The sequence below is a fragment of the Apostichopus japonicus genome, chromosome 13, assembly GCF_037975245.1.
Source record: "Apostichopus japonicus isolate 1M-3 chromosome 13, ASM3797524v1, whole genome shotgun sequence".
NCBI classification, from domain to species: Eukaryota; Metazoa; Echinodermata; class Holothuroidea; order Aspidochirotida; family Stichopodidae; genus Apostichopus; species Apostichopus japonicus.
Genome location: NC_092573.1, coordinates 2,170,170 through 2,191,768, shown reverse-complemented (window position 1 = coordinate 2,191,768; position 21,599 = coordinate 2,170,170). Strand labels below are relative to the sequence as shown.

General features: G+C 38.2%; 3 protein-coding genes across 5 annotated transcripts; 2 read left to right on the top strand and 1 right to left on the bottom strand.

Moving 5' to 3' along the window:
* The first annotated feature begins 751 nt into the window (after positions 1 to 751).
* Positions 752 to 3,617, top strand: LOC139979137 (uncharacterized). The gene is made up of 2 exons (XM_071989836.1): positions 752 to 911; positions 2,459 to 3,617. The coding sequence occupies exons 1-2, from the start codon at positions 878 to 880 to the stop codon at positions 3,019 to 3,021; spliced, it is 597 nt and encodes a 198-aa protein (XP_071845937.1). The 5' UTR covers positions 752 to 877; the 3' UTR covers positions 3,022 to 3,617.
* Positions 3,618 to 8,041: 4,424 nt separating this feature from the next.
* LOC139979135 (phosphopantothenoylcysteine decarboxylase-like) lies at positions 8,042 to 15,493 on the top strand. Of its 3 annotated transcripts, none has more exons than XM_071989833.1 (6): positions 8,042 to 8,228; positions 9,090 to 9,237; positions 10,677 to 10,778; positions 11,068 to 11,196; positions 13,669 to 13,837; positions 14,315 to 15,493. In XM_071989833.1, exons 2-6 carry the CDS (start codon positions 9,118 to 9,120, stop codon positions 14,401 to 14,403), a joined length of 609 nt encoding a protein of 202 aa, XP_071845934.1. In that variant the 5' UTR covers positions 8,042 to 8,228; positions 9,090 to 9,117; the 3' UTR covers positions 14,404 to 15,493. The 3 variants fall into 3 exon arrangements, with proteins under 3 accessions (XP_071845934.1, XP_071845935.1, XP_071845936.1); XM_071989834.1 differs by having other exon boundaries at positions 8,043 to 8,201; XM_071989835.1 differs by having other exon boundaries at positions 8,047 to 8,171.
* Positions 15,494 to 15,841: 348 nt separating this feature from the next.
* On the bottom strand, positions 15,842 to 20,611 carry LOC139979130 (protein fem-1 homolog B-like). Its single transcript, XM_071989827.1, has one exon. The coding sequence runs from the start codon at positions 20,403 to 20,405 to the stop codon at positions 18,495 to 18,497; it is 1,911 nt and encodes a 636-aa protein (XP_071845928.1). The 5' UTR covers positions 20,406 to 20,611; the 3' UTR covers positions 15,842 to 18,494.
* Positions 20,612 to 21,599: the final 988 nt, after the last annotated feature.

Sequence of the window (21,599 nt, the reverse complement as noted above, 5' to 3'; positions counted from 1 at the left end):
TCAATCAAAAAAAAAAGTTTCACTTCAACAATGTGGGCATGGTTCAAACAATAGAGATGATTTGATAAATTAAAATTGAATTGTTACATCATTATGCGAAACACAAAGCCGTAAACATTTCTCAAGTTTGTTTGAGCAACGTGCATAAACACAGCGACACATGCCATGCCAACGAATATGTGGTCGTTATTTTAGTATAGCCGCCATGTATCTTACTTCCTTCTACAATAAATCCTCTAGAGAATACATTGGCTCTTGATCTAAGAAGGAAGTCGATATAACGAATTACTATTCAAATATAGAAATGAATCATAAGTCTTAATTTAACTTTTCATAATTACGACTGTACATAGTTTTCCCTTGGCGTCATTTTTTTTACCGCCGATAAAAAATATCCATATATTTTTTATGACTACATTTAGGATAAAGAAATATAAAATGGAGAGGTGATCAATATTCTTACATCTATTCATCCGTCCAGTTCTCTTTTCTCCTATATTTTGGGGCTTGTAAATGTCAATTCCATCCCCTGACCATTTCAATTCCCCTAGTTTCTGCAAGAAGGGAAATGTTGCCAGTATTTTTAATCTTGTAGGAAATGAGAGGAAATTATATTTAATGAAGAAGGATGGGGATTGACAGATAAAATGATGACTAATAATATTTCGTTTGTATTCATTTCACATTTCTTTGGCCCCCGGTTAAATCTTTATTTAGACGGTTTTTTCGATTCGCGACAAACCTTTAAATTGTCGGGAACAAGCCGGTATCGAGCAGTCATCACCTCAAGTCTCTACTGTAAGGAGTATCGAAGAACACTGAAGAGTTTGTCTCAATCTTTACAACTATAACTGTCAAATAGACACCAACTGACACCATGAAGACCTTCATCGCTGTTCTTGTACTTTTCGGTAAGTTGCAATGTTTTCCTTTTTAAATAGAATATTATATTGTTTCTTGTTTTCCGATTTGCTAGTTTTTTTATTTGAATATTTCAATTTCGTTTCATTAGTTCTAAATTGAAGCATTTCAATCATTAGTTTGGTATTGAAATTCATTAGTTTTTGTTTTAATTAAAAGAGTTAACTAAACCTAACATACGCTGCAAGCTAAAATGGTGTCATGAATCGAATCCATTTCTATGCTTCTAATTCCAAATCTATTATTAAGTGATGTAAGTAATAGGTATTGCGCAGACGTTTCATTTGGATCATTATTGTCGATTTCATTCAATGGTTTAATCCCATTACTATAGTGCTGATTACGTCTTAACTTGTAGTCAAGCCTGATTTCAAAGGATGAAGAGAAAAAACAAATTGACAAATGTTTGGATTTTATCGTTGCATTCATTAACGTGTCTGGACGAAAAAAATGAATCGAATTATTAATTACTTTATTAACACTAATATATAAATATTAATACACTTAATAACATTATAAGTAAAAGTATCTGGAAAAACTTGGTGTCTTACTTTGATTTATAATAAATGAAATCTTACTTTAATTTTTTTTTAAACCCGGATGCAGCTGGGTATTTTTTTAAAATACTGAATCAGTGATAAAACGAAAATAGGACATGAACTAGCTGGAATTTCTCTCAATATTTAAGAAAGAATTGTTTGTTACTGACAAAGTTTCACATTTCGTCTTCTGTTCGTTACTAATGCGAAACATTATTTCTAAGTGAAACGATTGTTGACTAACTTTACCACACTCAATATCTGGGTCTAAGAAAGGGAAGGGGGAGGGGGTATAGACACTCTCCCACAGAGAGTAATTTTGAGATTTGGGGAAAGCAGTGCTCATCAGGAAATGGTTATAAAATTATCTCTCGAATAAGAAAAAGAAAGTGTCAGTTTACTTTAAAAAGAGAGAAAAGAACACAACAAACCGGACAAACTTTACAACTTCTTAAAGTTGTGTGTACAAAGTTAAAGAGGTTAATAGAGGCTAAAAGAGGTAATAAATTGTATACAAATTGTAGAGTTAAACTGAACAATATTTGATACCTTGGTATATACCCCTCTTGTCCCTCCAATAGCCCAAGTCCACCCAAGAAAAAGTCATAATGATTGTTCAAATCCTTCTCAATTAATGTAAATGTTGTTTCAGATTTTTCAATTTCAAAGATGGTCAATATGACTGTGCATTTACAATGCTAACTTCATTGGATTTCTAACTCTCTCCGAATGGATACATGATAGACATTGATATACGATTTGTTACAGTTATTCATAAAACACTCTCACACATTTTAATGACCGTATTTCCTGTAACATCAGACATCCTCACACAAAATGTCATTCAGCTTAGGCTAACGCATGACGGCTGCTTCATTGAATTAATATACCGACCCGGCCTTCGTAATATCAATCAGACCATTTAGATAACTTCATATATGTTGAAATGTGGCTATAACATTACTATGTCTCACAAAATGTTTTATTTTTCTTTGCAGCTTTGGTAAGCGCATTGGATGCCATGCCTCAAAAAATCATCCATGCAGGAGGAAATGCTCAGAACTCCGGAGAGGTGAGACCCGATTTACCACCACAGGTTGTTGGAGGTGCTGCAGGCATGGCCGGAGGTACCAGCCAAAATCACCCCAATAACCCGGGTGCAGGCATCATCCACCATTCCAGCTCATCTGGATCATCCGGCTCAAGCAGTGGCGAATCTAACAGCAACAGCGGTGCCCAAGCAGGCGGTGCCACTGGCGATATGGCCGGTGGAGATGGCGATACTCCAGATGGCACCGATGCCCCAGACACTAATGACGTAGATGGGTCTTCGGTAGGAGGTGGTGCACCTTTCGTAGCAGGGGGAGGTGTTGCATTCGGTGGAAACGGTGGACAAAAAGGGAACGCCGCTGCCTCATCAACGCCAAAGCCTAATGCTGCCGCACCTGGCTTGATCGTCTCTAATGGTTCATCGAGCGGTGCTGCGGTGGCGGTGCTCTGCGTGGTTGGTGTCGTCGGTATTGCTGCCGGTGTCGGTTTCTTCATCTACAAGAGGAAGTAAATATCAAGCCAACCAACCACAGCCAACCATCTACCATGCATGACTCAAATCCTGATGACCTACCAACTGAAATGACCACGGAACTAGAAAATGCCTATACGGCATCAAAAATATAACCCAACCTGAACCCACGTACCGGAAAGCGCAAACTGTTAAATTGAAATTACATCAAATGTCAAATGTTTTGAACTTTAAAGCAACAGGTACTTACATATATATGTGTGTGACGGGGAAGTTAAAGTGCAATATTATATATACAGATTAAAAATTTCGGTTTGGTTTTAAATTAAAAGAAAACTCAGAAAAGAAATGACAGTTTTTCACTCAAATATGAAAGTTTTATCGGCCACGACAGGAAAACAAACAAACAAACACATACTTACACACACAAATAGGCTACATTACCTGTTTACTTGTAAAGTAATGATAGTTTTTACCTCTGTTTTTTTGTTTTTGTTATCATTGACAGCAAATGTCATACCCCTTCACTCACACCTTCGAAACGTCTGGCACGTTTCGATTTTAGCACAAGTTTGTATGTAAATTGTATTCAGTTAATGACAATCTGTGACGTCATTAATAACTTATGAACATTATTCCGACTTGTTTGTCTTCTTTGTTTCATTTTGTCTCCCTCGCGATGTGAAAAGGACAAATGTTTGGAATCGGTGCAAAAAGGGGACACAAATAAAAAGCTTTGATTCGAGAGAGAGGAGAGAGAGAGAGAGAGAGGTGGAGAGAGAGGCGGGTGGAGAGAGGGGGGAGGGGAGGGGTGGTAGGGGAGGGCAATAGCATATTCTGGTGACAATGGGGCAAATACCAAATGCAGAATGGAACATGTTCATACACCCACCCTACCCTCAGAAAAGGGTTGAGACTGTATGGGTATCAGTCTCTGACGCCCTCCGGCAACGACCAACTCACCCTTAATTTTTACTTTTCCATTTTTGGAACCATAGTAGTATATAGGTGTAGGTTTGAAGACACGTGGTGGGGATGGAGAGGAATCATCATAGAGGTAAATTTTTCTTTACCATTACAAAGGATCATTTGATACAGGGTATAGATGTGATGTAGAGGGTTAAGGAGAAGGCTATCCTTTTGATGACTTCTGAGGTGTAGTCCGGTCTCACGAATATAACAGTAAAGCGTAACTGGTAACAATAGCACTGCAGATTCCCAACAAACGCTTTACACGAAGATGTCAGAAGCTTATCGGAGTCGTTCCCACTCCTGTAAAGAAAACAACAAGAAGAAGAATAAAGACAGTAGAATGCGCGCAGGAGCTCTAACCGATTAATTCACTTTTATAGTAGATTAATGGTAACCAAATGTAAAATTCAAGTCGATGATGACGTCCGGGCCGCAATGAACGTTAATTCCATACAGACTAGATATACAGAGAAGAGGGCATTGCTGCCGGGGACGCAGTGTTGCCGGTTGAGGATATAGTGTGGCGGCATGCCGGCATCAGCAATTCCAAAGTCGGGTGAGGTGGAGTAGGGGAAGCAAACAGTTTGTGGGTATGGGAATATATTTTGGAAGTGTAAAAACGCACTTGCAAAAGTCTACATCACGGTGAAGTTTAGGGGACTAGAGACACGTCCCGCCGCCCCACCCTATCACACGCTTCACCGGTGAACCAAAATGTGAATTTATAACTAAATATTCATCTTATATGAAATTCAAAATCGTGACAAAAATTTATGGTCAAATAACCAGGGTTTTACATTTCTCAAGACTGATGTTGATCTTTGTCGAAACCGACTTGCATTGACTATAGCTGAGCATCGTTTCGAAAAGTAACGAAAGCGGCAACTTTTTCTATAATTAGAACTGTACACTATTATTGACTGACATCGGAGGTGCAGCCCACTCCCCGAAGCTCCAGTACTTTCATAATAGTTCTTGATCGCCTTTGTAGCGATTTAGGAGCGCAAAGATACATGTCCGAAAGAAGAATTACACTTAGTAAACTTTCTCTGGAAATGCATCTCAGGGCCGCCCTTATGGAAAGCCATTTTAACATTTAATCGGGAATTTGAGATATCTTAAATTGTTTCTTATTTTAGATATCTAAAATTCTATTTCAGATATCTAAAATTAAATTCGAGATATCTTAAATTTAATTCGAGATATCTAAAATTTTATTTCAGATATCTGAAATAGAATTCGAGATATCTCGAATTCAATTTCAGATATCTCGAATTCAGTTTCAGATATCTCGAATTCAATTTCGGATATCTCGAATTCAATTTCAGATATCTGAAATTCTCTGGTATTTCGAGATATCTGAAATTGATTTTAAGATATCTGCAATTATTTTTAGATATCTTAAATACATTTGAGATATCTGTAATTTAATTTGAGATATCTGAAATTATTTCGAGATATCTGAAATTCCTTATTAAATGTTAAAACGGCTTTCCATACGCCCTAGTGAGGGTGAAGGCGGAACTCAAGCGTATCCAGGCTTTTTCTCTCGTAGCGATTTTAAAATACAAAATACATTTCAGAGAGAAATTCAATTTCTAGGGAATTCATTACAAAGCCCTTGTTGGGGTCCAGGGAAGAAGCCCCCGGAAGTTGTTGAATTTTGAGAAATTTCTTGTTCTCTCGTTTGAAGAAACGCTTATGTCAGAGAGAATTTAATTCTGTGTAAGGTATCCCAAGCAGCCCAAAAAGTTACAGTGCTATCAGCGACAGTTCTCTTGTAGGTATTTTAACAAATACAGTCGGAGATTCCAAACTATCCGAAAACTGAAAGAATATGAGAAATATTAGTTTTGATAATAAATTTTTATGAATAATAAATGGTCAAAGGATTGGGGGGGGGGGGGAGGTACAATGCAAATGGTGTTATTTCCATAACCATATTAACTACATCTGCTATATTTGTAAAGTATAGAAGTTAACATGTTGCCCGGTGTATACGACCCTATGAGATTGTGTAGTATGTAAGTCACTTGAAAGAAATTCTGAACTTTTTGGGGATGACAGATTCTCACTCCCCCACCCCTCCCCTGCCAAACGTACGTGACTATGTAAAGATAGTCGGCGACTGACATCATTAAATTGCACAGACAAAATGGGTTATTATGAACTTACTTGCTCCCCATAATACCCAGTAATACCCCATACGATACTATGGGCGGCCATTTGGGGGAAAAAATACAACGATGAAACAAGAGACAAACAGACAGGAACAAAGATGAAAAGGAACGATAATAAGAATGTAAATAAACGACATGACTGCACGAACTGATGAAGGGTCGACCCCACGATTGAAATTTTTCTCCATAAATCAAAATGAACGTTGGGACAGAATCAATACGAAAATTGGGACATAATCAAAACGAACAGCCTCGTCTGCCTTTGCCCCGGTTAAATATTCCTGGTAGGCACAATGATAACAGGACGATTAGCCCACACAGTTCATTGACCCTTGTGAAGCACGGTGCAGCGTAGTTGGACAGAGGTGTCGTGCATACAAGATGTCGTAACTACATTACGTAAAATAACACGGTCAAGGTAAGCAAAACAGCGGCATCTGTCCTTTTTAGTTCATAGGCATTCGTTCATTTCACGTGAACGTTCGTTTTGATTTCGTTCGAATGTCCTTTTGATTATGTTACATCTTCGTTTTTATGGTGACGCTTGTTCTTTTTGTTCTGAGCACTTGTTCGTTTCGCGTGTGAGCGTTCGTTTTGATTTCGTGCGAATGTGCTTTTGCTTACAACTCATCTTCTTTTTTCTGGGCGATTGATCTTTTTGCTCTGACAATTGGATCAATTTTGTCTTTCCGGTGCTCCTTGTTTATCCTTCGGTTGTATGTGTTTGATATATTTCGCTACATGAATCCATGATTGTCTTTCTATTTGTCTTTTTAAGTGCAGCCTTTCACAATTTTAACATTGGTATTACATATTTTTGTTCCATTTTGCATATTTCTCCTTTTTCAATTTTCTTTCTTCTTTATTTGTTGGTGGGGCTTATTCGCAGGGCAGCCCTGCGAATAGCCAGACACATACACCTTATTCGCAGGGCAGCCCTGCGAACAGCCGGACACAGACACCTTATTTGCAGGGCTGCCCTGCGAACAGCCTGATACAGACACTTTATTTGCAGGGCTGCCCTGCGAATAGCCAGACACAAGCATCTTATTTGCAGGGCTGCCCTGCGAATAGCCAGACACATACACCTTATTCGCAGGGCAGCCCTGCGAACAGCCGGACACAGACACCTTATTTGCAGGGCTTCCCTGCGAACAGCCTGACACAGACACTTTATTTGCAGGGCTGCCCTGCGAATAGCCAGACACAAGCATCTTATTTGCAGGGCTGCCCTGCGAATAGCCAGACACATACACCTTATTCACAGGGCAGCCTTAGACTGGGTTAACGGGCTCAGTAACTTTTGGGGCTATTCGAGTTTGCTTTTGGGCACCAGCTATCTTTTTGAGAGTCTTAATTGGGAGCCCCTATATTTTGAGGAATTTATTGGCCTTTGGGATACCTATCTTAATGCTGTTAGGATTGGTTTTGGGAGCCTAGGGCCTTAAGATTGAACCAGTCTAGCATTAGTACCGCCTACATAAAAAATGTCATCCCTCATTTTCACCTTTGTTTTTGCAGAGTGACTGCTCATTTGCATGTAAAGGTGTGGGAGGGGGAGGGGAGTGTCACACCCTTGACCATATTGGCTTTCAGGCAATGTCGGCTTTTGGGGAATCCCAAGATAAGCTCCCTTATAATAATTTTTTAAAAGTGAACTGCTGGGGTTCCAAAAATTAGCTTATGAAGTGGCTAAGACTATTTGGGCCTAAAAGGTTGGCTTTTTCAAGGCCCCAAACTGACTGGTATCAATAGCAAAACCTAATAATAAACCTATTTTCAAAATCGTCACAGCCCTGCGAATAAGGTGTCTGTGTACGTTATTCGCCGGGCTGCCCTGCGAATAATCACTTCGTTATTTGTTTCGTCGTTGTATTTTTTGCCAAAATGGCCGTCCATACTATACTGGCTACAAATGTCAGCTGTAGCTAGTTTAACTTGCAGCAAAAAATACTTTCGTCAACATTTGACTGATGGGAGACTGGGAGTACGCCTTTCATTCCTAAATAGTTGATAACAGATTGGCTCTATAATTGGGTGATTTTTCTCAAAAAGAATCTTACCACGGTAACTTTGTGTCCTAACTTCGCGAAGGTTAGGCCCACATTGTTATTATTAATACTAAGCCTAGCCTAGTATAACTTAAGTGTAAGTTTGGTTTGGCTATAGCCTAGGCACAGTCAAGACCTGTAAACTTTGTATTCAGAAGCGCTTTCATGAAGTATTAACTCTACGTGTGTTGTGAGGCAGGTGAGGGGGGGGGGGGGCGGAGGGCAGTGGGATATTTAATCGTCTTTTTGTTAGCATTTGAAGAAACAAAGATTAAAATAAGAATCTATGGTTTACTATATAGTAAAGCACTTGTATTGGTTGGTCACAGGCCTAGTGCAGTTTATGTTTGTCGAAATTTATTTACTTTCTCTGTTTCCTACCCTGCTCTCTACAGTATAGAGAGGATATACGATGATTTGGCGTCCCAATTTTCACACATCATACAAAAATATCATGCTGTATCGTCCAAACTCAATCTTGTCTCATATCCAAACATTACCTCCCAATATTGCCTTAGACACCTTTCCTAAGGATGAATTTTTTTGGTGGATTCATGATTAAGTGTATATTATGATGGATTGATATAAATGCTTTGCAGTCTATTATCTCTTTTCTCCTCATTGGTCTAGAGCTGTGGTATGGTATATACCCTAATTTTAACCTACCTGTAACATCAAGTTTGAACATACCAGGAGACTGGATTGGTGGGCTTTCAAGTTTGAGGTACCTGTATATACTGTACTGTATACATGTATGCATTGAGGCAGATAGTATCATTGCCCCAATTACTGTATGATGTACAATACACACGTAAAGCCTGTATCTCATAGATTTTTAAACTTGCAATGCCTTAATAGTAGTCATATAGCAGTCTGTACTTATGTTTGTTCTCTCTTCTTCTAGAGTTCTAGATCACAGACACGACAGGATCATGTCAGCAGATTTGTCAAAGTTACATAAAACATCAAAAAAGACAGTGGTCCTTGGCTGTTCTGGCAGTGTCGCGTCTATTAAAGTGCCTGGACTAGCCTGTCTCTTACAGTCAGCTGATGTGAGTTTATGTACATGTATGAAAGATAGAAAGTGCTTGATATCCTTCAGCTGTAAAATCACTGCCTCTGAAATGAATCTTGGAATATTCTCATGCTTGTTAATTGCCTCCATTTTCCCCCATGCACCTTCAATTTAAATATATAGATGCATTATTCACAACTGGTGTGCCGGATGTTTTCAATGTTATGTATAAATTACTAGCATTCGAATGCTAGTAATTTATGGTCGACCAACTCGACCAGAGTTGTAGACGAACTCTTTAAGGGACATCAATTACCTGTGTTTAAAATAAACACTTACGTCGAGTCAGAACAAGTCTGTATGGCTATACCTAACTTCGAGAAAGTGATATTGCCCAATTCTACTTCTACGTTGGTACTCGGCAACATCCACTTTAGGATATAACGCAGAGGGTGACAAACCATGAGTGCATGTGTGGCTGGAGGATGTTAATATTAAATTATTGCTACATACATTAATGTCCATAATGATATTCATGCAACAGTTTTGCAAGAGATGTACTTAATGTTTGCCCTAGTGTATGTTAAAGGGGGTAGGTGGACTTAACATTCTTAAAGGACGCCAACCAGTACTAGTCAAGTGGATAAAAGTATTAGCATGAGAAGCATCCTAACATCTTTGAGTCTTTTCTTGAGCCCAAGCTGGCTTAAGTAAGCTGGGTTTCTCATGTAGGAAAAGTCTGCAGTTTTCCAAACTTAACTGGTCTTTAAAATGTTACAAAATCAAAAAAGAACTAAACTGTCAAACAAGATAGCCAACTGATGTGAAGTGTAAGTTTCAAGCCATCTGGCTTTCCCCACATGTGGCTGTCCAGCATCCTAAAATAATTGCCTTCAATAAAAATGTAATTACTGTTTTTCATGAAGAAAAAGGACTTCTCCTCAGGGCAGACATAAATGTTGATGTTAATTCATTAGTTTATTAATCCTTAATGACCCAACCCAAAAAATGTACCTTCAACTTGATAAAAATATCATCTGAGTAACCATGGATGACATTCAATATTATTTGCCCATGTCCTAAGAGTATCGGAAATATGTCATAGGAGGCCATATAAGAGCCATACGTTTACCGATTGTGTTTCTGAGTGACTGACCTAATAGTCTGTGTATTAGACTAAATAGTCTGGTCATGTTAATTGATGAACCTCAGATGTATTTAAAGAAACATTCCTTAAAACTGAAATACTTGTGTTATAGAAATTCAACCCAGAGACAGTTCTGTGTTTGAAATGGTCTAAAACAAATCAAAATAAATTTGTGTGCCTAAATTTATCCATTAATGTTCACACATATTAGTACACAAATTACATGGGTGAACATGGAATGAGTGGATCTGAAAGGTAGCTAGTGTACTGTTGAATACGTTATCGACAAACCAAACGACGTAATGCCTGTCTATGATATCTTCTCACAGCTGGCCGTGGCAGTTGTCGCTTCTACCAATTCACTCAGATTTTTCAGTCCTGAAGACTTACCAGAAGGTGTACCTCTCTTTACGGATGATTCTGAGTGGGAGGTGAGTGGGCTTCAAATATATGTTCTCAATATAATGCCTAGGCTAAAAGTAAAGAAAGTATGTATGTGATTTGAGAAAGACTGCATATCATAACATTGTAGCCAATCTTGGAAGAATTGTCACTACATGGAACTTACTATGCTGCTGAAAACTATGTTGATAATATTTAGTGTGACACCGATGTCTGTGCATGTTGTAGGGTACAGTATGTCTATCTATTTAAACCTTCCAGTACAACTGTGCCTATTTATCATCCCCTAACCTTCCACATACCCATTTATTTGTTTAGATATGGCAGAAGATGTCCGATCCTGTCTTACATATAGAACTGAGGCGGTTGGCAGATGTGATGGTGGTCGCTCCAATGGATGCCAACACGTTGGCTAAATCTGCCGGTGGAATTTGTGATAATCTCTTGGTAAGACTTGAAAAAGCTGAATCAACTTTCTGTTTTTAATTTTAATGTGAGGATACCGCCTCAGCCTCAAGAACAGGAGCCAGGCAGGCTACCGTTGAAGAGAAGCATTAAGTAGTTGAATCAAGTTTCTGTTTGTAGTCTCTCAGACCCAATCTGAACGGAAACTCTTTCCTGATTGAGACGTCTGGCAATGTTGTCGTTGTTAAACTTGTGACATTCCCTGTGTGAGGATACTGCTTCAGCCTCAAGAACAGGAGCTGGGCAGGCTACCGTTGAAGAGAAGCATTGAGTAGTTGAATCAAGTTTCTGTTTGTAGTCTCTAATACCCAATCTGAACGGAAACTCTTTCCTGATTGAGACGTCTGGCAATGTTGTCGTTGTTAAACTTGTGACATTCCCTGTGTGAGGATACTGCTTCAGCCGCAAGAACAGGAGCTGGGCAGGCTACCGTTGAAGAGAAGCATTAAGTAGTTGAATCAAGTTTCTGTTTGTAGTCTCACATACCCAATCTGAATGGAAACTCTTTCCCGATTGAGACGTCTGGCAATGTTGTCTTTGTTAAGTAAGTTGTGACATTCCCTGTGTGAGGATACTGCTTCAGCCTCAAGAACAGGAGCCTGGCAGGCTACTGTAGAAGAGAAGACCTAAGTAGCTGTCAGGGAATAACTTAGTGTTCACATTTTGTGTAGCAGTTTTAAAGAGTTTGAAGTTTGTCTTGTATAAATTATTACAGTATAACCGTTCCTATTTACTTTGGTAGACATGAACTACTGTAATGATGAGAAAACACTCAAGTTAGACTTCCTGGATATATTAGTGGTTACTCAATCTAACAATATAGCATGGTGGGTGCACACAACAACAAATCAATCAATCATGTGTCTGGTTGTTTTCTACAGCAATATGTGGTTTAACACAGTTACAGTTCCTGTGTACAAAACTGCTGTACATCTTTGCGCTTGTATAGCGATTTGACCACTTTGCAAAGCATTTTGGGATGTGGTACCAGATAAATTATTCTTTAGCCTCTTTCTGCTCATTTTAAAACATTTGTGATACTTTACTTGTACTTGAACCCATCACAAATTCATTAGCTTTACAAGTCATGTTCACTTTGGTGACTTTGCTACCTTCGCTTACTGCTTTGTTCATAATTTACTCCCTACAAATTTCACCTTTAATTACGATATTCACAGACAAATTATTCTTTAGCCTCTTTCTGCTCATTTTGAAACATTTGTGATACTTTACTGTACTTGAACCCATCACAAAATCATTAGCTTTACAAGTCATGTTCACTTTGGTGACTTTGCTACCTTCGCTTACTGCTTTGTTCATAATTTACTCCCTACAAATTTCACCTTTAATTACGATATTCACAGACAAATTATTCTTTAGCCTCTTTCTGCTCATTTTGAAACATTTGTGATACTTTACTGTACTTGAACCCATCACAAAATCATTAGCTTTACAAGTCATGTTCACTTTGGTGACTTTGCTACCTTCGCTTACTGCTTTGTTCATAATTTACTCCCTACAAATTTCACCTTTAATTACGATATTCACAGACAAATTATTCTTTAGCCTCTTTCTACTCATTTTGAAACATTTGTGATACTTTACTGTACTTGAACCCATCACAAAATCATTAGCTTTACAAGTCATGTTCACTTTGCTACCTTCGCTTACTGCTTTGTTCATAATTAACTCCCTACAAATGTCACCTATAATTACGATATTCACAGATATAACATTATGTCAGCTTAATACCTTCGCACGTCACATTTTAGAACATTTCTCACTTAAATTTTCTGAGAATTTGTCCCAATTAGCTCTGGAATTCATTGCCACATGACATTAAAAGTTGTAGGACTGTTTCATCATTCAGCAGAAAACGAAAAAATTGTTTATCTTAAAAGTTAATTAGTTGACATATTTTCTACTTCTCTCAGCAATGCTGTTTGTTGTTTCTTAGTATTTTTTTGCTTTGTTTATATATGTTATTTGGTTATACTGTGTTATACAGGGAGTGACCCACTAGACAAGCCCACGTAGATTTTTATTTAGATTACTTCCTTTGCAATGCATGAATATGTATCCTTCGAACTATTTGAGGTACACTTATCCATATGTGTACCTTTTGATAAAACCAAATAAATGAATGTATTGTAATACAGGTAAGGCTTACAAGCAGATCCTAAACTGTGATAGCTCAGTAGGGGGAGAAATATGGTGAAAAGGAGGGATAGAAGAGGGTTTTTTATTTTGCTATTGTGATTGCTCAAATGCATTATTGGGGTATCCTCAAATGTTTTGAATTACTATCGGAATTGGTAATTTTGTCAAATCAGTTACATCTCAACTTGACTGGTCAAGCAGGTGAACATCACTGTTAACAGATTATTATTATTTTGAATGTAATTTGTTATGGGCCAGAGGCTAAGTTTAAATGATATTTTGCATCTGTTACAGACCTGTGTCATGAGGGCCTGGGATAATCATAAACCTCTACTGTTTTGTCCTGCTATGAACACTTTTATGTGGGATCATCCTATCACTGGATCTCAGATTAATATTCTCAAATCCTGGGGATACCATGAGGTGCCATGCATCAAGAAAAAACTGGCATGTGGAGATGAAGGTAAATAATATTCCAATCACACAAAAGTACTTTATAAAGATAATGCATTGGATCTATTTAGTAAGATTTTCAATGCCCCCCCCCAACTCCCTCCCCCGTCCCTTCTTATACTCATCTGATCCCCTCCAGTAAACGGGTTGTGCGTTTACCCTCCTAGGTTTGGGGGGGGGGGATTTTCAGGTTGGAGAGCAATAAGATAAAATTTCCATGCAAACCAGTTTATTGCATATCAGAGAGATGCAGGTTTTTGGTCAAACCGTGACAAAACGACTGAGACAATTAGAAACTGAATTTCTGTTTTCTTTTGTGAACCATGGCTCATCACTTACCTTGTCTATATTCACATTGACACTACACTGAGTTAACATGACTTTTACAGCTATGTGACTTATTGATGATTGATTGATTTATCTATTAATTGGTTGAGTCACTAAGATTTCTAATTAATGCATAGATCAATTTCTGTTTATTTTGTAGGACTAGGCGCTATGGCTGAGATTGAAACAATAGTGAAAGCAGTCACAGATGCCCTGGAAGTTGCAGAGCACCACCCCACAGGCCGATGAAGGTGACAGCATTGGTAGCTCACCAGCGTCTGTAAGAAGTGAGGCTGCAGTTGAAGAGGCTCTCCATGAGATGAGTATTGTATGTGTCCTACAGGAGGTACTAACACACTGCACTAGGTAGTATTGATTCAACCTGCCAGAAACATTCTTGAATCTTCGGGAACATCATAGTTAATAGATTATTCTGAGTGCAATATCTGATGGCCACAGGCTATGATATATTGAATTGAAATATTAAAGAAGTGAAAAGTCTGTCTGGATGGTGTGGCAAGTCAGGGATTCTGTATTCTTTCTTTATTAAAAACTGAGAGGTACTCTTTAGAGACAAATTCTTTAAAGATTCTTTAGTATGACATTAGAACAGTCATTGTGTAGAGTGAGGGTGTCTGTGTTATTTGCTTAGTTAAAGTAACAGATTAATGATCAACAGTGGATCTCCCATATGTTTACATTGATTTTGGCCATACAGGGTTGGTTAACTATGTCTTTCTTTGAAGCCTTTAAGGAAATATAGTTCTGCAGCGTCTGATGGTTGCTACAATGGTTGCCAGGGGTGATGTGCTGTTAAACAAATATTTGTAGAACTTCTTCTTAAGAAGTGAGAAATTTTCAAGAGTACAAAAACTCTTTATTTCTTTTAGATGTGACCCTTTTCATGTTTTGGGCCTCCTATGTCCACGTTTCATGGAATTGCCCTACAGTATACAAAAGTGGTTAGTGCTATTTAATGTACAGATGTGGTTGAAGAGCGGAAATAATTGGGATTTTATGGACTTTATCAGTGTGAGCATGGAAACTTTCAAAATTTCACTTTGTGCAATGTGTATATACATTAAAAAGTTAAAACTATGTGGATATATTTGGTATGTTTATTAAAGGATTAAAAAAATTGGAAAAATCAGAATTTGTGACCACCATCTTTTCATCATTCTGTACTTTTTTTATTTTTGTACCGGGGAGTGGTGGGATAATCTTCACTGGTGGAACGGGGGTCTGATATATGTGATTCAAAGTCTGAGTAAATCTTTCACAAGTTGTAACATTCACTTCTTACCAATCAGTTGTGGAGAAAATAAATGAAAATCATTTATCTGTTTGTTTTTGTGTTTTTTCATGAATTGACTACTTCAAAAGAAGAGTACGTATGATATGGTGACCATATTATATTTTGATGAGAATTCTTTGCAATTTGCTTCCAGTTCCTTAAATGCAAATATTATAAGGCAGACCTCAAAACTGTTTGGCTCCATATTGCAAGTGGTTTCCGAGTTACAGTCTCACATGAATAGCAGGTGGTTGTAGGGTTAGGGATTAAGACTGCAACTTTTAGAACCACTCTTGAAAAGCTAGAGCTTCACAAAATCTGACTTTGATTTGGCAAAGAAATGACATTAACAGCAAAATTAAAGTGATATCAGAAATGACAAAACAAGAAAAGAATGATTTTCATTGTATGTTTACACTTAGTACAAAATAATATAAAAGAAACATGAAACAAAATATACACAGAGTATTGTTCACATTACATTTGAATAACTACCTGTAATAAGTATTTTATTTCTTGTACATTTTCGTGTTTTTGACTTGTCTTCGGGCATACACATGACAACTGCTAATAAACACATTGACTACATGGATAGCAGACAATATAAGCCATCCTAAAATAAACCAATCATTGTCTCAACTTATCTGAGAGGGGTAGGGTCTTTACTGTGAACAGAAAGATCTCCATTACAGGGGTATAGTTTTATCATCATAGTTGCAGTAGTCTCTTTCGACCTAGTCTTGGTAAAGACATTCATGCTACCTGATTGTCACTTCACTTTGGGAGCAATCGTTCAATGACACTGCTTCACTGCAATTTCCATGCAGAGGGGTGTGCTTTCACTATATTGTTGCACTCAACGGTTTCTGTCCAACTGTACTTGTATTGATTAAATGCCTAGGAAGTCTGAGGGGTCAAAGGGCAATTATTGTCACAGGGTTTACATACATTTACTAAAGTTTTGTCCAAGACCACTCTATCCAAAGCTCTTCCAGTTGCACAACAGTACGGTGATCAAGTAAAAACGATGGAATTATATGTATGCCCGGATAAGGGTTGCAAACTCAAATGTCAAACCCCTCCTTGGAATGGGCTAATAACAGGAGAAAATGTTTTGGGTAAAAGCACACCCCTAGATGGTTGGAATTGGCACTTCCATGGATTAGACATGACTTTTAACTTCCTTTTAATTCGTCAAAATTTTGATCAATTTAAATTAAGTTTGAAGCCAAACTAAAACGTGTCAGCACGATCAAGAGCAAGCTTTATTCTTCATTTTATACCCTTAAATACTGGTAGGAAGCTTTTTCAGTGACGTGGATCTTAAATCTGTGACAAAGGCATTAGCTAGGCCCAAACATTTGAGATATGACGGCCAATCGGTTACAGTTCACAATCTTGTTAGCGGAAGGCTCGTTGCAACCACTTTTGTTGAATATCGCTGGCCAATTTCTCAATATTTTAAGAAGATGATAAATGTAACTTTAAGGCACCAAATTAAGTTAGAAACACTAGACCATTAAAAATGTAAAATGTACACTAGTCTGTTGGTTACATTTCAATTTCTGGTTTGAACTTATTGAGAAATCAACCTTTCACAGCTACAGTATAAAATTTGGCTGTTCTTGACAGATAATGTCGTAATGAGTGTAGCCTCGAGCATTATCTATCATACAACAGAGTAGCATACTAAAGTTAATGCACCATAAACAACATATCTATACAGGAAATAAATAGATAAGCTTATCATACCTTCACTCTTGCATTCTTACAGTGTAATTATTATAGTACCATTGATGGATATATTTATATGCGTAGCGGTAATTACTGACCAGTGCTTAACTGATGCCACTCAGGGATCCACGTATATAGGCAGTATATAACCAATAAGTAATAGGTGGATAGGTAATAGGTGGATTATTAATTAGATGGGCTGTATATTCTGACTACTTCTATTTCAAGCAGGATCATTTTCTACTGGCATGATCTCATTGAATTCATATCAGCACAGATCCTCAATGAATCAATTGTGGCAATTTTACTATTATAGAAGAATGGATAGTTGCTGACTTCTACCGACCTCAAAGTGAAGAACTCAAAAAGTTTCCTTTTAGTGACACAATAAAGTGTAGAATGTCAACAATGACATGTTTATATATATATATAGTTGTTTTAAATTTAACTGACGATGCTGAAGTCACAGAAGAACATCGCCACTTTCAGACAGAATTCTTCACCTTACCTAATCAGATAGCATTTGTTCAGGTAACCAATAACAACACATTCAGAGATTAAAATCACAATTATACTCTGTTCCCCATTCAAAATTCATTCAAACTCAGTAGCTAACTTTAAGATGTATTGACCACTTGACCAAACTGTGTGTTATTCATCCAGATGTGACAAGGCTGTGTGTGTATTATTTAGTTATTTCTGCAAAAATGTATCGTTTACTAAAATGTGACTCATCCTTTTACCATGCCCCCAAGTTAGTTTAAATCATAGCAATTGATTTCCATTTTCATGGTACCTGCTGATGTTTTACAAATCATTTTTGGTCAAGATATTGGAAGGATATTGAAATTTATCACTCTTTTGCCATTTCTTGCCAAACTTGTGCCATCTGAAAACACCTTGTGGAGTACTGCATTGTCCACTTCCTGACAAGCTATGTTGGTGAGTCATGCATCGTATCCTCGATCTAAAAATTATACTCTTTCTTCAGAATTGTCTTAACTATTTAAATGTTATCAAAATAATTGTACACAATTGACTCACTTTTGTCATCGGGTCAAACTTAAAGAATCATGCATCTGGACAGCCTTTCCCAGCTGTTCAGAAAACAATCATAGGCAGTGGCTACACTCTAATAAACAGCACTATTTACCTACCCCCCTCTCACCCACCCCCCCCCACCTCCCTTTTCTCTAATTCTACCCATTTCCTGTGGTACAGCATATATATGTCAATCTCAATCAACACCGTTTTAAGTTTCATGGCAAAATCACGCAATGATACATGCAATCATAAATGTTGGTAGTGGAACTTAGTGCATGTCAATGAATTCCTCCAAACTTTTTGGTACACTACCCTTGTAAGGTAAAGCAAATTTTTGGACTATCCTAGCCGATAAACATTTCAAGTTGATTGGTGTCATCGTCTTCAGAAGCACCTCTGCTACCCCTGTGCTAGCTGCATTTTCTGCCGTGTCACCGCTATGGTTAACCCTATCGACATGGCAACCTGCTTTGATCAAGTTATAAATGATTGCATGCAATGTCATGAAGTCACTGATTGGCTTGCCATGCTTACATATGACATGTAGAGGGGAATTCCCATCTATATCTGTTGCATTAGGGTCAGCCCCACACTCCAAAAGCAACTGCACCAGTGCCATGTGGGGAAACGAACAAACGTCGTTGGTGTGGAAATCGTCTACGGGGGTGTTTTGGTCAGCTGCTAGGTGGAGAGGGCTGGATCCATTGGATAAGACTGGTTTCATAGCCAGGAATTGGTATGCCAGTTTCTTGTACATGATTTCCTCGTCGTCAGTTTTCTGGATATTTTTGTGGATGATGATGCACATGAGATACAGCATAGTTAGAATAGACTTATGATAAGTGAGTTCAAAGGTTACCATTTCATCTTCGTCTAAGGAATCCGCCTTTGACTGTGAGTTGTGGACTTCCTTCACTCCCGCTCTGACGACATTGTAGACTTCTTTAAAGTGAATGACTTCTCCAATATGGAGCATTTGAGAAAATACCTGAGCAAACCTAAGCAAGTCACTTTGTATAACCCGTCCTTGTTCTTGTCGTATATGCATGGCATGCTTCCACAGGGAGATGCATCTCCTAAACTGCATATTGTCCGCACAAACCGCTCCCTGGTACACGATGGGGTGGAGCAGGTCGGGGTTTTTGTATCCTAGTATCCTCTCTCGAACTAAGAGAGCCTCAATCTGTAACTTGAACGGATCGTCCTTTTTCTCGTTAAGCTGCTGTATGTTCTGAGATTCTCTCTGACCCTCGTAAGCTTCACTCTGATTTGAAACATCTTTGGCTATCACAGAGTCAGAGTGAAGATGTCTCAGAATAAGTGCCCAGTACAAGTAATGGTAAGTCTTCTGTAAGTTCAAGTTATCTTTGCAGTTTGCGTATGACGCACCGAGCAATTCTAGGGCACTGATGTGATCCTTCCTGCTAGCATTTATACCGTTCTTGCGGTCGAGAAAATACTCAACCACTTCGGCCTGGCTGTTGTCGGCGGCGCACATGAGAGGAGAAAGGTTGTATTTGTTGGGAAGATGCTGCGTGGCGTACTTTAGCAGCTCCTTCACTATCTCTAGATGACCAAACTCAGCCGCAAAATGTAAAGCTGTTCCACCACAGAAAGCTTGAAGGTTTGGGTTAAGTCCTTTTTCTAGAAGGTATTTCACTATTTTATGGTGCCCCTTGTAACAGGCAATCATCAGACAAGAGTTGCGGAATTTGTTAGTGGTGTGGATGTCAGCACCATGGTCCACGAGATATTGCACGATGTCGATTCTACCCTCGTAGCAGGCGGCTCTGAGCGGTGTGGAACGTGTCAGTGTCGTTTGGTTGACGTCAGCCCCTCTTGATATCAGAGCCTTGACAATGGTTAGATGACCAGCGCCGGCTGCTACCCACAATGCACTGGCCTTTTCAATGACATATCCACTAAATTTGACCTTCCCTGTCTGATTGACATCGACTCTGAACTGATCGACGAGTAACTTAACTACACTGTCATGCCCGTTGAGGGTGGCGATAATTAATGGCGTACATTTCTGCTCATCGAACTCTTGTGGAGTGTTGAGAAGATTAGACACAATCTCTGTTGGCTTATCCAGCAACAATGCTCCTAAGAAAAGAACCTTGCCTTTCCTGGCCGCTTCAAAGACCCTCCTCCGTTGTTGTGCTGAGCACTTCATCATCGTCACATTACTAATTGGGCTTGCTACGGATTACTAGCTATTCATAGCAAGAGTTCCATTTGTCCATGTCTGAAATACTTTCATCTCTTGGTATTAAAGAGGGACAGTGTTCTCCTTCCCCCCCAAGAGTCTTGACATTTACTCACATTGTGACCCATACATGTAGTTTAGTAACATCTGTCTGAGGGGAAAAGGGAGAGAGAATGAATAGGTAGAACTTCAAAAATTAATAATTAAAGATAAAACAGGACAAAACAAATGCAACCAATTATTTTAAAAACTTGCACTTGAACCAAGAAAGTCTTATTAAGTCAATTTACAATTAGTGAACATGTTTATTGTTAGTATAGTTGGTACAGTAAGTTGTTCAATTGAGTGTTTAATTTACTGCTCCACAACATTTCATAAAACATCTCATAGACATATGGATGAAGACCATGCAGAGCTCTGTAAATGCTCAATGTATTCTTCTACAAAATGTATGTATTACACCACAAATTAAAGGTCAGATAACTGATTCTCCCACCTCCCCCCCCCCCCCCTCAAAAGAAGACATTACAGATCTACAGTGTAACACAAGTGCTTTATTTGTAAGGGTAGTTAACTAAGATGTGTGCCATATAAGTACTATATGAAACTTTGTACTCAAGACACTTGTTTGAAAGTATAAGCATAATTTTTGTAATACATAATAAATAAAATTTTATTAATTCTGTACGACAATAAACATTTTAACTTTGACTAGGAGTGTATGACATAGTGTGGTCATTTTTCTATCTGACATTTTGGCCAAATGCCATGGATGCACAATTCGGAAAAATTACACACACCTGTTATTTTCTTTGCAAATGTAACATCTTATAATAAAGACTGCTGGCCCACTATATTTTTCATGAAATAACAAATGATTGTATTCAATTGTAAAGTTAACTCTCACCCTTAACCTTTATCCCTCATTTGCATATCCGAAATGCTAAGACGATATAGGAATGCCCTTAATTTTGTAACAATAGTTTAATCTTTACAGTATGTTCACTGATGCATGTTAGCTGTCGGCGAGCCCTGGCTCGCTTGTGGAGTAGGCTGGTGGAGTTGGCCATAAGGTGTTACTGTTAGATAGTACGTTTGATTAAATATATGTTACGCACAAATCCAGTGTTGTACATAGTACTTTTGATTAAATATATGTTACGC